The sequence below is a fragment of the Piliocolobus tephrosceles genome, chromosome 1 (genome assembly GCF_002776525.5).
Source record: "Piliocolobus tephrosceles isolate RC106 chromosome 1, ASM277652v3, whole genome shotgun sequence".
NCBI lineage: Eukaryota > Metazoa > Chordata > Mammalia > Primates > Cercopithecidae > Piliocolobus > Piliocolobus tephrosceles.
In genome coordinates, this window is record NC_045434.1 from 13,221,594 (window position 1) to 13,236,969 (window position 15,376).

Below are 15,376 nucleotides of genomic sequence, written 5' to 3' on the forward strand. Positions count from 1 at the left end.
CTGTCGCCCAGGCTGGAGTGCAGTGGCCAGATCTCAGCTCACTGCAACCTCCGCCTCCTGGGTTCATGCCATTCTCCTGCCTCAGCCTCCCGAGTAGCTGGGACCACAGGCGCCGGCCACCTCGCCTGGCTAATTTTTTGTATTTTTAGTAGAGACGGGGTTTCACCGTGTTAGTCAGGATGGTCTTGATCTCCTGACCTTGTGATCCGCCCACCTCGGCCCCCCAAAGTGCTGGGATTACAGGCTTGAGCCACTGCGCCCGGCCCCGAAATAATTTCTAACACTGAGGCTAATCACAGAGATCTCTCAAAATTAAAAGATTACTGCTTCCTCTTTAAGATCTAAACATTACTGTCTCTCTTTTTGAAGCCCTTCTTCCTCTACTGCCAGCTTCATCTCTCCCTAATCCCACCCTTTACCTCATCTAGGGCCCCACACTAAGGCAAATAAACATAAGCATAAGATGATAGCAAGTATGAGAAATTTAAAAATAAAAATCATTTTCTTTCCTACTTTCAGAAAATCCTTTTTTTCTTTCTTTTTTGAGACAGGGTCTCACTCTGTTGCCCAGGCAGTGGCGTGATCTCCGCTCACTGCAACTTCTGGCTCCTAGGCTCATGTGATTCCCATGTCTCAGCTGGGACTACAGGCATGCGCTACCATACTTGGCTGATATTTATACTTTTAGAAGAGACAGGGTTTTACCACGTTGGTCAGGTTGACTTCAGAAAATTCTGATATCATGATTATTATTTACTAGCAAGAGTAATACTACAACAGTGTAAATGACCTGGCACACCTCTAAGTTACTTTAATAACTCTGAAGCTCTCTATAAAAAAAAAAAGTGTGTTATGTGCATAGTGCAATGTCACATTTCTTTAAAAGTATCTTTTGAGGTTATATTCCAACATGGATCAAGAATGTATTTGAATGAGAAGGTGAGGTACCTAATGATAATTTTAAGTATGTTATCTAATGGCTTAAAGCATTATTTCCAGGTAATGAGAATTAAAAAAAAAGAAAAGTCATAGAAGGTGGTCACTGCGTAAGTAAGCATTATGGTTAAAATGTAACGGTAGGCAGTCCTTGCTTTGTAAGTAGTAGAGTAAGAGACATTTGAGAGATGCCTGTTAGACTTTTGTCAGCACTGATAACTGGCTTGCTATGAATGCCAGCCCAGTTCAGCGAGTGTTTGTGAAAGTGTTCTAAAGGACATCTGGCAATAAGAGCTGGGCAGAGTGAAAGTGAAATTGTGCCATGTTTCTCACTGGGAGATACTGAAATAAGTTACTAACTGCTGGATACATGTCACTCAAAAGCAGTCTCTTGGCTTTTTCTTAAAAGTGGGCAACCTTCCCTTTGAATTCTCCATTTCTATCATTCCCTCATTCTTCTGATGCATTGACATTAGCAGGCGAGTCTCTATTAGGGTCTGCCAAAACAAAAATGACACTAATTATGGTTTCCAAGGTGTAGCACAGCAGTTAGCATTCTTTTGGCTTTTATCCTTCCCAGGCTCATGAAGAACAGAAATGCACACATTATCATAGAGGTGTGCTCGTAAAGAAAGGTGTATACTTTAGCACAGACATTAAAAAGTGTCTATTGAGACTGAATTGAGAGCATCATTAGAGTTTAGTCACAGTATGGGCTAAATAGGTTTTTATGCTTGTCAAATAATTTACCAACTTTTACATTGTTTCTTCTTTTGAAAAAAATGTTTAAAACAGAGAGGGGGACTTGTTATGTTGCCCAAGGTGGTCTCAAACTTTTGGCCTCAAGCAATCCTGCCTTGGTCTCCCAAAGTGCTGGGAATACAGGTGTGGGCCACCACACCTGGCCTGTATTATTTCTATGAGAAAGAATAGTCTAAGCTTTAAGTAATTGGTTTATAAATGATTTTTTATTACAAGAACCCCTGTTTATTATATTCATGAGTTTTTGCTTATCATCATTTACAGACAAGGTTTTTTTTGAGTTGGAGTCTCATTCTGTTGCCAGGCTGGAGTGCAGTGGTACAATCACGGCTCACAGAAACCTCTGCCTCCCAGGTTCAAGCTATTATCCTGCCTCAGCCTCCTGAGTAGCTGGGACTACAGGTATGAGCCACCATGCCCAGCTAATTTTTGTATTTTTAGTAGAGACAGGGTTTTACCATGTTGGCCAGGCTGGTCTCAATCTCTTGACCTCATGATCCGCCCGCCTCGGCCTCACAAAGTGCTGGGTTTACAGGTGTGAGCCACCACGCCCAGCCTCCAGACAAGTTTTTAAAGAAGCAAAATAAAACAAAAACACACATGTGGGCCAGGCGCGGTGGCTCATGCCTGTAATCCCAGCACTTTGGGAGGCGGAGGCGGGCGGATCACGAGGTCAGGAGATCGAGACCACAGTGAAACTCCATCTCTACTAAAAATACAAAAAATTAGCCGGGCGTGGTGGCGGGTGCCTGTAGTCCCAGCTACTCCGGAAACTGAGACAGGAGAATGGCGTGAACCCGGGAGGCGGAGCTTGCAGCGAGCCGGGATGGCGCCACTGCATTCCAGCCTGGGGGATAGAGCGAGACTCCGTCTCAAAAAAAAACACACACACATGTACACGTGAGGTAGGAAGCCATGTGCAGGTGGCACACCTTTATACAGGAATAAAGTGGGCTATGCTTCCAAATACTGTGATTTTAGATACATTATTATTTGGCTGTCAAAGGAACTAGTAGTATACGAAATGCAGTGCATGTGTGAGATACTGGAAAACAAAGACATAGAAGGTAAACTTGAACATGGATGGTAAATAAAGTGTTCTATTGTTAAACAAATCTGCGTAACTTCCCCTAATATCTAAACAGTGGGGAATCTGAATGCGTAATATCCATAAAGAATACAACCTCCAATGAGATACCAAAATGTTTTAAGTATTTTTATTTTTTAAGGTATGTTAAATCATTGGATATGTTTTAAAGGGTGCCTTCAAAAATTATGTTTCTTTTTAAGAGACGGGGTCTCACTATGTTGCCCAAGCTGGAGTGCAGTGGCTATTCACAGGTGTGATCATTGTGCACTACAGCCTTAAACTCCTGGGCTCAAGCCATCCTCCTGTCTCAGCCTCCCAAGTAGGTGGGACAATAGGTGTATATCACTTCACCTGGCAAAAATTACCGTTTAATAATGAAAAATTAGAACATTCTATTTATCATTTTTCTCAGATACATCACCTTAAATACAAAATCTCAACAGCTAGCAAGTCTAACCTTTTCTATTTGCTAACATTTGAACGACCACTACTGTGTGAAAATGACCCTCTATGGACTATAAGTGAAGTATTACCTGGTAACTGAAGTAAGTATTTATACGGTTCTAGAAGAATTCTTTGGACTGTTTCTTGAGTCTTCTCCATTGGATTTAAACTTCAAAGCCAATCTGTCAAAAAGAAACATAAAGATCACATGAAACTAATCATCTTTGAGTATAAAACTGCAAAGGAATTTGTATTCCTTTTTTTTTTTTTTTGAGACGGAGTCTCGCTCTGTCGCCCAGGCTGGAGTGCAGTGGCGGGATCTCAGCTCACTGCAAGCTCCGCCTCCCAGGTTTGCGCCATTCTCCTGCCTCAGCCTCCGGAGTACCTGGGACTACAGGCGCCCGCCAACACGCCCGGCTAGTTTTTCTTGTATTTTTTAGTAGAGACGGGGTTTCACTGTGTTAGCCAGGACGGTCTCGATCTCCTGACCTCGTGATCCGCCCGTCTCGGTCTCCCAAAGTGCTGGGATTACAGGCTTCAGCCACCGCGCCCAGCCGCAGGAATCTGTATTTCAAGGTGTTTGTGAAAAGACAGTCACCCAGTTTGTTTTTTTTTTTGAGACGGAGTCTTGCTGTCGCCCAGGCTGGAGTGCAGTGGCCGGATCTCAGCTCACTGCAAGCTCCGCCCCCCGGGTTTAGGCCATTCTCCTGCCTCAGCCTCCCAAGTAGCTGGGACTACAGGCGCCTGCCACCTCGCCCGGCTAGTTTTTTGTATGTTTTAGTAGAGACGGGGTTTCACCATATTAGCCAGGATGGTCTCGATCCTCCTGACCTCGTGATCCGCCCGTCTTGGCCTCCCAAAGTGCTGGGATTACAGGCTTGAGCCACCGCGCCCGGCCCCAATTGGTTTAAAAAGAATTTTCTGTTGCCGCTGCACCGTGGCTCACGCCTATAATCCCAGCACTTGGGAGGCTGAGGCAGGCGGATTGCTTAAGCCCAGGAGCTCGAGGCCAGCCCGGGAAACATGGCAAAACCTTGTCTCTACTAAAAATACAAAAACTTAGCTGAGGTGGGTAGATCACGAGGTCAGGAGTTCAAGACCAGCCTTCACACCATCTCTACTAAAAATACAAAAATTAGCCAAGCATGGTAGTGAGTGCCTGTAGTTTCAGCTACTTGGGAGGCTGAGGCAGAATTGCTTGAACCCAGCAGGCAGAGGTTGCAGTGAGCTGAGATCGCACCACTGCTCTCCAGCCTGGGCGAAAGAGTGAGACTCCAGTCTCAAAAAACAAAAAAAGAAGATTCTACATCTATGAAGCCTTGAAAACATGTTAAGTGAAAGAAGCCAATCTCAAGAGACTACATATTGTATGATTCCATTGATATGAAATGTTCAGAATAAGCCAATCTACAGAGACAGAAAGTAGATTTGTGGTTAGGAATAGGGACTAATTGCTAATGAGTACAGGGTTTCTTTTTGCAGGGATCAAAATGTTATAAAATTAAATTGTGGTGATGGTTACACAGCCCTGTGAATACATTAAAAACTGCTGAAATGTACACTTTAAATGGGTGGTATGTAAATACTCTCTCAATTAGAAAATTCTTCATTCAAGTGATTATATTGGTCAAAGTGTTCTCTTGGTTTTTAAGTTTTCTTAGTCACGTAACTTATATTAAGTCTTTCCTATTTTAATCAACCATAAAAGGCTTAATTTGTTGACGGCAAATGTCAAAACAACTCCAAAGAACTGGAAAGACACCTCTGCATTTAACTGATTACACTAATTAGTACACATATCCTTTTTTAGATGAGCACTAAGATGAGTATGTTTTATGTATTTAAAATTTAAAGGGATTCTCCTATAATCAATCAATTTCAGAGATTTCTGATTTAAGATATGCATTAACTCAAATGCAATCATATTTATTAAACATATTCCCCTTTATACTGAAATCTGCCTTATTTCAATATTTCCTACAATAACACTCACGGTCTTCCGAGGGTCTCCCTGTACTGCTGAATCTCTGCTTTATTTCTTTGTATCTGTTTCTATTATTACTTATCCTTGTATTAGGAATCTTTTTCTAACTGCTCTAGCATCTTTGGCATATTTTGGGAAGTTTATTACTTTTATCCTCTTTCTTCTGCTTCTTGGGACTATGATTTAGTCTTTAGAATCCTGAGCGCGCTTCTAACCGACTTTTCTGGCTTCACGGCAGATACAACAAGAAGGCTAAATGTAATATGGCATCTAATGGCAGTCTGTGGTTAGGGCTGTTCAATGAGTTGCACATCATTGGTTTTTGGAATTGGAAGCCACTTTAGAAAGTTATCTCAGTATGCCAGAAGATAAAGCACAAGAATATATTTGCTTAAGTGAGGGTCACTTTTTTTGAATGAAGAAAATGAAGTTGAGTTCATGTACTTTGTGTTACTCTGATTGTTCAAAGTTCTTTTTTCTTTGAGACGGAGTTTTTGCTCTTGTTGCCCAGGCTGGAGTGCAGTGGCGCGATCTCGGCTCACTGCAACCTCCCCATCCTGGGCTCAAGTGATTCTCCTGCCTCAGCCTCCCGAATAGCAGGGATTACAGGTTCCCGCCACCATGCTCAGCTAAATTTTTTGAATTTTTAGTAGAGATGGGGTTTCACTATGCTGGCCAGGCTGGTCTCAAAACTCCTGACCTCAGATGATCCACCTGCCTCAGCCTCCCAAAGTGTTGGGATTACAGGCGTGAGCCACCATGCCCGGCCTGATCCTTTTTTTCTAAGTCTGGGCCAGAGACTTCAAAATCTTCAATTTAAATACGCATCTTGTATGATTCTGATACAGCTGCTTGAGAATGTTAGGGGAACTGGAAATAGGTTGCTTACATGGTACCACACCACACCACAACTAAGGGGGTGTGGGCTACTGTTATTTATTATAACAGTGAGGATGTGTTTGTTGCTTTTTTATTTTTATTTTTTGAGACGAGGTCTCGCTCTGTTGCCCAGGCTGAAGTGCAGTGGCACGATCTCAGCTCATTGCAACCTCTGCCTCCTGGGTTCAAGCAGTTCTCCTGACTCAGCCTCCTGAGTCTGTGACTACAGGTGCCCACCACCATGCCCAGCTAATTTTTCTATTTTAGTAGAGACGGGGTTTCACCAGTGTTCCTCGATTTCTAAATCTGCCCTAGTAACTTCATAATGTTAAGTAACAAAAGTCACCTTTTATAGCCCAGTCACCTGATACTATGATCGCATCATTGACACTCTCAGGCGTAAGGTGATTCTAGTACTATAACTTCTTGCTGGCACTAAAATTTGAAATGTAAAATAAAATATACTTAGGAGCAGAATCTGACTTTTGTGGATTTATATTATAAATTAATCCACCAAAGACAAGATTTTTGCACATATTTCAGTTAATAAACACACTGATTTATATACATGTAGCCAAGCAAATCCAAAGATCCTCAGTAAATACCGACAATGTGCCACAAAAGTAAAATTTCCAAAATCTTGCACTTGTGTGTTTATTACAGACTATTCATAATAGTAAAATCAACCTAAGTGTCCATCAGTAGATGACTGAATAAAGAAAATGTAGTATATACACAATGAATTGTTATTCAGCCATTAAAACAAAATGAAATCACGTCATTTGCAGCAAAAGGGATGGACAGCCCTTACCTTAAGTGTAACAAGTCAGACATAGAAAGACAAATAGTACATCTTAATTATAAATGGGAGCTAAATAATGTGTATACATGGACATGGAGCGTGGAATGATAGACAATGGAGATTCCAAAGGATGAGAAGGTGGGAAAGAGGTGGATGATGAAAGATTACTTAATGGGTACAATGTGATTATGTGGGTGATGGACACCCTAAAAGTCCTGACTTCACTACTATGCAATCTATGCATGTGATAAAACTACACTTGTACCCCATACATTTATACAAGTAAAAATAAACAAATAAAAAACCCCCAAACCAAAATCTAATTATTAGTGCTAGCATTCCACTTTTCCAGCACAATTATGAGTGTAAAAGTGCTGAAACTACCCAATTTAGTGACTATCGGGTATTTAACGTTCCTGTTTTGTAGCAGTCAATGAATACAAGGGTAAAATGGTTTGAACCACATTGTCTCTGTAATGTAGATGTTTTTCTGCTGTGAAATGAGACTTGTAATATGGCAACAAGAGAAAAGAATAAAACTTCTACATATGTATGCACTGTTAGGCAGCTGGTAGGCACATGATAATGGATGGCTGAAATAATAACACACACATATAAACATCAACTATGCAAGTGCTTTGATGCTTCCCCAGACTGTAAACCATCTCATGGATCACATAAACCTTTTGAGAATATGATGAAAGCTATGAATCTTCTAAAAAAAAAAAAAAGCTTGTGTATGTGTTAATACGCTCCAACACAAATGTAGGCACTGCCACAAAGACTTACAACATATAACTTCTCCTTACAACATATAACTTCTCAGAGATCATGTAGTCCCTGAATCGTTTACATGCACCTCAGATTAAGATCTCCAGCTATCGAATATCTTTACCCTTCAATGCCAAGCAAATATTCATGTTTGTGTTATAAGCTAAGACATAAATTCCACTAGCTTAACTCTTTATTGAAGGCAGATTACAAATGAAAATTAAAGCACAAAACTAGTGTATAGTTCAGGTTACTCTTCAGGATTGAAAGGCATATTTTTTTGTAGTCTGTTCTCATCTATATCAAACAATTATAAAAAAATCAGCACTCCGCCAGGCGCGGTGGCTCACGCCTGTAATCCCAGCACTTTGGGAGGCCGAGACGGGCGGATCACGAGGTCAGGAGATCGAGACCATCCTGCCTAACACGGCGAAACCCCGTCTCTACTAAAAATACAAAAAACTAGCCGGGCGAGGTGGCGGGCGCCTGTAGTCCCAGCAACTCGAGAGGCTGAGGCAGGAGAATGGCATGAACCTGGGAGGCAGAGCTTGCAGTGAGCTGAGATCCGGCCACTGCACTCCAGCCTGGGCGACAAAGCAAGACTCCGTCTCCAAAAAAAAAAAAAAAAAAAAAAATCAGCACTCCAAGAAATCATTTTAACAAGAGAAACATTTCAAAGAGAAACATCCCACATGGGAAATTTCTACATCCACCTTGACTAGCAATTAATACCAAAGACGTCACAAGGAAAAAGAGGCTCATAAAGAATCAAATAAGTGAAATAATCATCAATATTCCTATTGGTAATATTAGGCAAATACTTATTAAGGTAACCTATTACCTATACTATTTGATCTCTGACCCGTTACCTTATTATCAGGGATTGAAGTATAATATTAGGTAAATCCTTATTATGTAACCTATTATCTATACCTTATTATCAGGGATTGAAAAAAAAAGAAGACGCAAAACAGGAAGAATAATGGCTTAGATAAAAGATTATTATCGAACATCATTAAAGGTAGAATTTAAAAAGCATCTCATATACTTCTCTATTTATATGTCAGTACCTATCTTTTCTCAACTACAGGTTGGGAGCAAGAATCACGTTTGTATATTTTCTCACAGCCTCCAAAACACATTTGACTGAACTTAAAAATCAATGAGATACAGTTTCAGAATTCCCTTTTGTGTCAGGATCTCTAGCAGGTGTACCCTGTTGCATAGAAATCAGAGCTAATCTTTGTTTCAATTTGTAGAGAGCTTTGTGGTTGATGTTATTTTTCAACTTAAAACACTAGTCATGCTTTAAAAAAAAAATTATTTCCTTTGCTCACTTAGAGATGTTTAAGAATACTCACTTATCAAGTCAATTTCCTTTCCCAGAGAATGTTTACATACAAGTATTTTCATAAGAAAACATAAGAACCTCCATTTTTCTAGGTAACAACCACCAACTTGTCTTGTGTCTTCTTAAGCCTAAAGGATTCTACACACTGCGGCACATACTCTCACTCGCCTTTGTTTTAAATCAAAGGACTTCCCAATTTATCACAGCTGGAAATTTCAGCTATCACGTACTAAACTTAAATGTAAGGAGGCATTAGTGTGTGTTACATAAACTCTACTAGTTTCCTTTTAGAGTGAATAAACTACAGAATACCTCAGTGAGAGTCTGAAACTTCTCATTTTCAAAACTAAAAAGCTGCCAGAAATTTGTTCAAAGGGTGAATCCATAATTATTACCAGAAACGCTCCATTCCTGTCACCATGTGAACTACTACGGCAATAGCCTCCTCGTCGGGCTCCCTGCATTTGCCTCTTTAACTCTTCTTTTTTTCGCTTCCTCTACTCTTCAGCCAGGGTGACATTCCAATCGGAGTCATCTCTCCCTTCTAACTGAGATTCCTTGGAAGATATCCCATTGCTATTAGGACAAAAACAAAACTCCTTCACAAAGTCTCTAAGGTTCCACACGCCCCCTCATCCCATCTCTCCAGGCTCAGTTCTTCATACTGGAAAAGCTCCCTTTCGCCACAGGGCTTTCCGACAAGTTAGTCTTTTTGTCTGGAATGTCCTTTCCTTTTCTCTTTCCTTAGTTAACTCCTGTTAGCCCTTCAGCTCTCAGCTCGATCCTCACTTGCTCAGAAGCCCTTCCTTTCCCTCCCTAAATAAGCCAAATTCCCTCACATTCTCCTATCACCGCAGAACTCTCCTCTGGGGCACTGCCACTGCGGTAATTTCACATTGTTTTGTTCAGCATCTGTCCGTCTCGCCAGGCGCAGGTCTACGAAGGCAGAGGCCGCCCCAGTGGTCGGCGCTCAGCAGCCATGAAAAAAAGAAAGCGCCTTCTAACGCGTTGGACAATGAAACCAGGGCACACAACCTTGCGTCTAAAAAGCGAACATCCCATGCAAACGACTTATCTTTTCAAAGGGAAGGGCCTGGTTTGAGAATGGCTAAACAGAGACATACAAATGTGAAGCGCACACTGAATCCTTCCACTCATACTCCGGGAGAAAGACGATGGATCTGAAAGAAGCTGCCTGATATAAGCAGGGAATTTCTATCACTTCGAGGCCGATTTTCCACAGCGGCTGGGCAGAGAACTGCAAACGTCTACAGTGCTAGCACAGAGTCCGGAGAGAGAGAAACGGTGAGGTTTCTGCTTCCTCCTCGCTCAGATGCTCCCTTCCGCCGCACTTGGCCAACCCTTCCTCCTCCTCCCCGCTTAAAGCTAGGGGATGGAAAATTCATACACAATCCGGTTCAGCATCCGGGTCCTCACTCTCCTTTCTTTCTTTCCTCTCTGCCCCGCCCCCTGCCTCCCCCGCCCTCCTTCCCATCCGGGTTCCCCCCAAGCCGCCGCCACTGCTGCTCACAGTTCAACGATGATATCACGACTTTCACGCCGCCGGTCCGGGAGTAGCTGTACCCCGCATTAACTTCCTATTTTATAATGTGGACTTAGGCTCTTCCCTATGCCTACATGAATCCCTCCCACTACTTCACCACACAACTCTCCCCCCTCCTCAGCCGCCAGCGACACCGCATTACTCGGTGCAAGAAAATGCGCCATCCCGGTCACACTGCGCAGGCGTCGTTGCCGCCTCCCTATTGCTTTGTTGCCCCGCCCCTTTCCACCCTCCCCCTCTCCGGTCCACGCTGGCGCAGGGCATCGTGGGCCTTGCAGTTCTCGCGGACGAGGATTTGCGCGTTGGTTCCAGAGGCTGGACTTCAGTTCCCAGGAAGCCTTGAGGCGTAACTCTCTGTTTCCATAGAACTGGTGGGAAAATGGCGTCGTTGTTTGTATCCAGCGACCAATAGGAACAGTGTATAGGCGGGTTCTAAAGAATTTTAACCAATCCAAGGTCGTCTAAGAGGCCATCCGGGAAAGAGGTAGGGGAGGGGGAAAAAATCTAGGGGAGGGGAGAAAGGAAGGGGGGGGACCTAGAGTCGGGGTGGGGGGAAGCGATGTTTGCCCGTCAGTCGAGTCCGGAGTGAGGAGCTCGGTCGCCGGAGCGGAGGGAGAGTCTTGAGCTTCAGCTTGCCGCCGCCACGGCCACCGCCTGGACCTTTGCCCGGAGGGAGCTGCAGAGGGTCCATCGCCGCCGTCCTCTGGAGGGCAGCGCGTTTGGGGGCCCGGACCTCCAGTCCGGGAGGGATTTTTCGTCGTCCCCCTCCCCCCAACCAGGGAGCCCGAGCGGCCGCCAAACAAAGGTACCAGTCGCCGCCGCGGGAGGAGGAGGAGCCGGAGCCTCTGCCTCAGCAGCCGCTGGACCCGCCGCCCTTCTTCCCCATCTCTCCCCCAGGCCTACTGGTTTTGGGGGGGAGGAGGAGAGAGGGAACTCTGGACGTGCCAGGGTCAGATCTCGCCTCCAAGGAAGGTAGGGCCATTTTCTGGGGCTTTCGTGGTCTCCTAAGGGGGTTCTTTTGGGAGTCGCTGGGCCCGACCGAGGAGCAGAGGAAGATCGCGGTGGTGGTCCCTGCGGCGCCCGAATTCGGGGCCTCGGCCTTCCGGGAGCTCCCACCCCCCGCAGCCGCTGTGTCCGAGCCGCCCCCTGGCTGGGCGGCCGCACACTCAGCGGTTTAGCGGCCGCGGTCGGGGGCCCGGGCAGGGTGGGGGCCGTTCCGCCTCCGGGGCCTTCGGCCCTCACGTTGTCCCCGCGGCTGGGCCAGATGTTGATCCCGCTCCCACTTGTCGGGTCTGCGCCCGGAACGGGACGTGGGCAGGGGCTCTGCGGCGGGCCGGTCCAGCCCGCGGCCCACAGGCCCTCCTGGGCCCTCGGTGGCCCCCGGCCGGCCTCCACCTCGGACGCGGCGCATGGGGCGCGGACTCGCTGGGCCGGGCTCTGAGGCCCGCGGGGAGAGCGGCCGGCCCCACGCCGGACGCCGGGCTTGTTGTGAGTTTCTTCTCTGACAGAAATGGCGTCATTGTCGTAGACGGGAAACTCCGTCGGGTCTCGACAATGGGGACGGGAAGCTGCCGAGCTGTGTAGGTGGCTGGGTTTGCGGGGATGGCGGGGCCAGAGGGAGCCCCGACTCGGCGTGTGATGGTTCGGGGGCTGGCGCCTGGTGCGGCTCTTTCTTCGGGGTTCGGGCGTCGCTCGGTTCCTTCCCTCCGCCTCCGCCAGTGCAGAGGGGTGCCTGTGGTGTTGACTGGGTGTCTTTTGTTTCCTCTCCAGGTGCAGGTGAACCTGGTGTTTTAGAGAATATCTCGGTCCCAGAGTCATCATGAAGGTAAGATTGCCTGCAGAATACGGATCTCTGGGGTTATCGAATTCAGGAAGTCGGGAGTTTGGACGAGGTCGTCGTGTGGGGCTTCCGAGTTTTGCAGAGGAAGGTGTGTTTGGTGGCTTGGTGACCGAGCCCCTCCCCAGAGAGACCGGGGTCAGCTGGCGGGCTTTGCTGTGGAGTTGGAGGCAGTTACAGGATATCTCAACTGAAGATGATTCTCCCATATTGAACCCCTCTTTTCGTAGGGAATGAGAGGAATAACGGCATGAATTAAAGTGTTTTAAAAGGTAAAATAAAAAGCAGGTCAGGTAATCTGATCCTGGCAACTGAAGTGTATTGTGATTCTATCAGTTACACTGATGAAAGAAAATCTTACTTATTGTGTGAACAGTACTATAAAATTTTAGCAGAAAACTCTTTGACTCGTCACAAACATAATTTAATTGAAAGATTTAAAAAGATAATTTTGGTGATCTTTACACAATTCAGAGATACCAATTGTTTCTTGTATTTCCAGGCACTTGGGGTTATGTGGTTTATTTTTCTTTATTGATTTGGTTGGTCTGCAAATAAGTCAGAGGCTCTGTTGCATTATAATGTGTGGAAAACTGATGGCCAGGTTCCTCTTAGACGTAAACATATTAACTGAGTGGAGAATAGGGTCAAAAAATTTGCTTAATTGTTGGAAGAAATGATAACCATAAAAGTACAGTTTTTTTTGTCACTTGAGAGAATATGTATATGAATACTGTCTTTTTTTTTTTTTAAACACATGCTGGAATAAAACCTTAGATTTTTGAAAAGTCCAGATTCAACTGGTGGAACTTAGACACTAGCTTGTATTTTTTCATCCATTACAAATTCAGAAGTGCTTGAAAAGGGTAGAATGTTCACAAGTGTAGAAATGCAACAGATAGCATGTTAGAATATCAACGTTGTCTACTTTTGACAGTTCCTTTGAACTATTAAAAAAAATTTCACTTGTCCTCAGAATCAAGACGACTTTGACAGTACTGCATCCAAATTAAAATTTGTAATACCTGTGGTTGCAAAAGGTAAAAGCTGTGGCTACTTAAATTTTGGTCTACTATACAGAGTAATTAAGTTTAGTCTAATTTTTTTAAGGTTTTCTCTTTGAGTTTGGGATGCTGTAAACTACCTGAAACAGTTTATTCCTATCTTATTTTCACGTAAAAGAAAACAGCATAGATATGTTTCAGGAATGAATCCCTTTTGTTAGTCACAAATCCTAGCTATAACTCTCATGACCTGTGTAAAACAGTGAAAAGTGCATTTATTAGGTAACTCATATATGTACCTTGATGTTGGGTGAGAAGTTCTTAAGAAAAGTTTTGGTTTGAATAATAATAAGTTCAGAAGCCGAATAAATAAAAGGTTTAGTTTGGAGTAAATGTAATCTGTCACGGTTCCCAGTGTTGTAGTGCCTGTCACTTCTTAGGTGCTCTATAAATGTTTGGTTAAAAGAAATGTAGTTAAGTTGAAAGTCTTTGAGATTAAAATGTTTTTTTTTTCTTCCTTTCGTTCCTTTTTTTAAAAACTAGTCTGTTTAAAAAAATGAAAGTATGTTGGAAACTTTAGCCTTAAAAGTTTCTTGGTAATACTAGCCAAATGCAAATTTTTTGGTATCATTTTAGAAATACTAATTTTAAGTGCTCAGCATTACATTCTGCCTTTTTTTTTGAAAGGTACTTTTACTGTTAAAAGGAAAAAGTTACTAAAATAAATTTCTAACTTTATACAAGAACTTCCTGTTATTATAAGTATAGCAAATTTTCTCTTAGAGAATCTGCCAGTAATCATTAGTATTACAAACTTAGCTTATTTCTTACAACTTTATTTCTTGTGTGATAAAAGATGAGAAGCTTCTTGTAATTTGTATTTTGCTTTAGCAAAAATTGCAATTCAGAATCTATTTAATGTTGAGTATATTAGGCCTAAATTTTCTTTCTTTTTCTGTGTGTTCCCAATTTCTTTTTTCTTTTTTGCTTTTTGATAATCTCACTATTTCACGCTGGCTGGCACGATCTGTAATTCCCACCTCCCGGGCTCAAACAATCCTCCCACCTTAGCCTCCTGAGTAGCTGGAACTACAGGCACACCTGGCTAAGTTTTGTAGTTTTTGTAGAGATGAGATTTTGCCATGTTGCCCAGGCTGTTCTCAAACTTTTGGGCTCAAGTGATTCTCCCGCCTTGGCCTCCCAAAGTGCTGGGATTACAGGCAAGGGTCACCGTGCCTGGTGTAATTTCTGTATTACGATGATCATTGAGCTATATAAGGTTTTATGCCATTTATTGGATCTTACCAAACATATACGTACTTCGGAGCAAGCTTTTAAGTTTGAATTATCTGTTGTATTAATGACAACAAATCTTTAAATTGTATTGACAGTTTATTGAAGTGATTGAAAGTTAGATTATGTAGTAATACTTTTTAGGTGTTTTAAAGTTTAAGTGTTGTATGTTTTAGCAGTTTTCCCATGTACTACCTTTAAGAATTTATGTAAATACATTCCCATTACTGACTAATATATACTGTATTACTTTTTTCACACTGTGTTTTTTTTTTTTTGAGACGGAGTCTTGCTCTGTCGCCCGGGCTGGAGTGCAGTGGCCGGATCTCAGCTCACTGCAAGCTCTGCCTCCCGGGTTTACGCCATTCTCCTGCCTCAGCCTCCTGAGTAGCTGGGACTACAGGCGCCCACCACCTCGCCCGGCTGGTTTTTTGCATTTTTAGTAGAGATGGGGTTTCACCGTGTTAGGCAGGATGGTCTCGATCTCCTGACCTCGTGATCCGCCCGTCTCGGCCTCCCAAAGTGCTGGGATTACAGGCTTGAGCCACCGCGCCTGGCCCACACTGTGTTTTTGAGGAATATGTAATATATAAGGAATTTGTGCTATAACATAGACCATGATGTTGGTGTTATGTTGAATTTATTTTCCATGCTCTTTA

At 43.6% G+C, this 15,376-nt stretch overlaps 2 protein-coding genes across 7 annotated transcripts in view; one reads left to right on the forward strand and one right to left on the reverse strand.

Annotated features, from left to right (window-relative positions):
- The window catches only part of GGPS1 (geranylgeranyl diphosphate synthase 1), a 15,900-nt gene extending 5,115 nt beyond the window's left edge, over nt 1-10,785 (reverse strand). The window contains exons 1-3 of one of the 3 annotated variants that reach the window (XM_023216224.1): nt 10,551-10,756; nt 9,415-9,595; nt 3,322-3,414 (exon numbers count right to left, since the gene is read on the reverse strand). In XM_023216224.1, the coding sequence (XP_023071992.1) occupies nt 3,322-3,391 (70 nt within the window). In that variant the 5' untranslated portion in view covers nt 3,392-3,414; nt 9,415-9,595; nt 10,551-10,756. Of the gene's footprint in view, nt 1-3,321; nt 3,415-9,414; nt 9,596-10,143; nt 10,470-10,550 lie in introns of those variants that run through there. The other 2 variants (XM_023216223.1, XM_023216225.2) reach the window with 2 other exon arrangements.
- Nucleotides 10,786-11,086: 301 nt separating this feature from the next.
- Nucleotides 11,087-15,376, forward strand: part of ARID4B (AT-rich interaction domain 4B) — a 166,550-nt gene continuing 162,260 nt past the window's right edge. For all 4 annotated transcript variants that reach the window (XR_003309615.2, XM_026455103.1, XM_026455104.1 and 1 more), the window contains exons 1-2: nt 11,087-11,555; nt 12,354-12,408. Coding sequence is in view for 3 of the 4 variants with exons in the window: in XM_026455103.1 (XP_026310888.1) it covers nt 12,403-12,408 (6 nt within the window). In the remaining variant the exon portion in view is untranslated. The remainder of the gene's footprint in view (nt 11,556-12,353; nt 12,409-15,376) is intronic.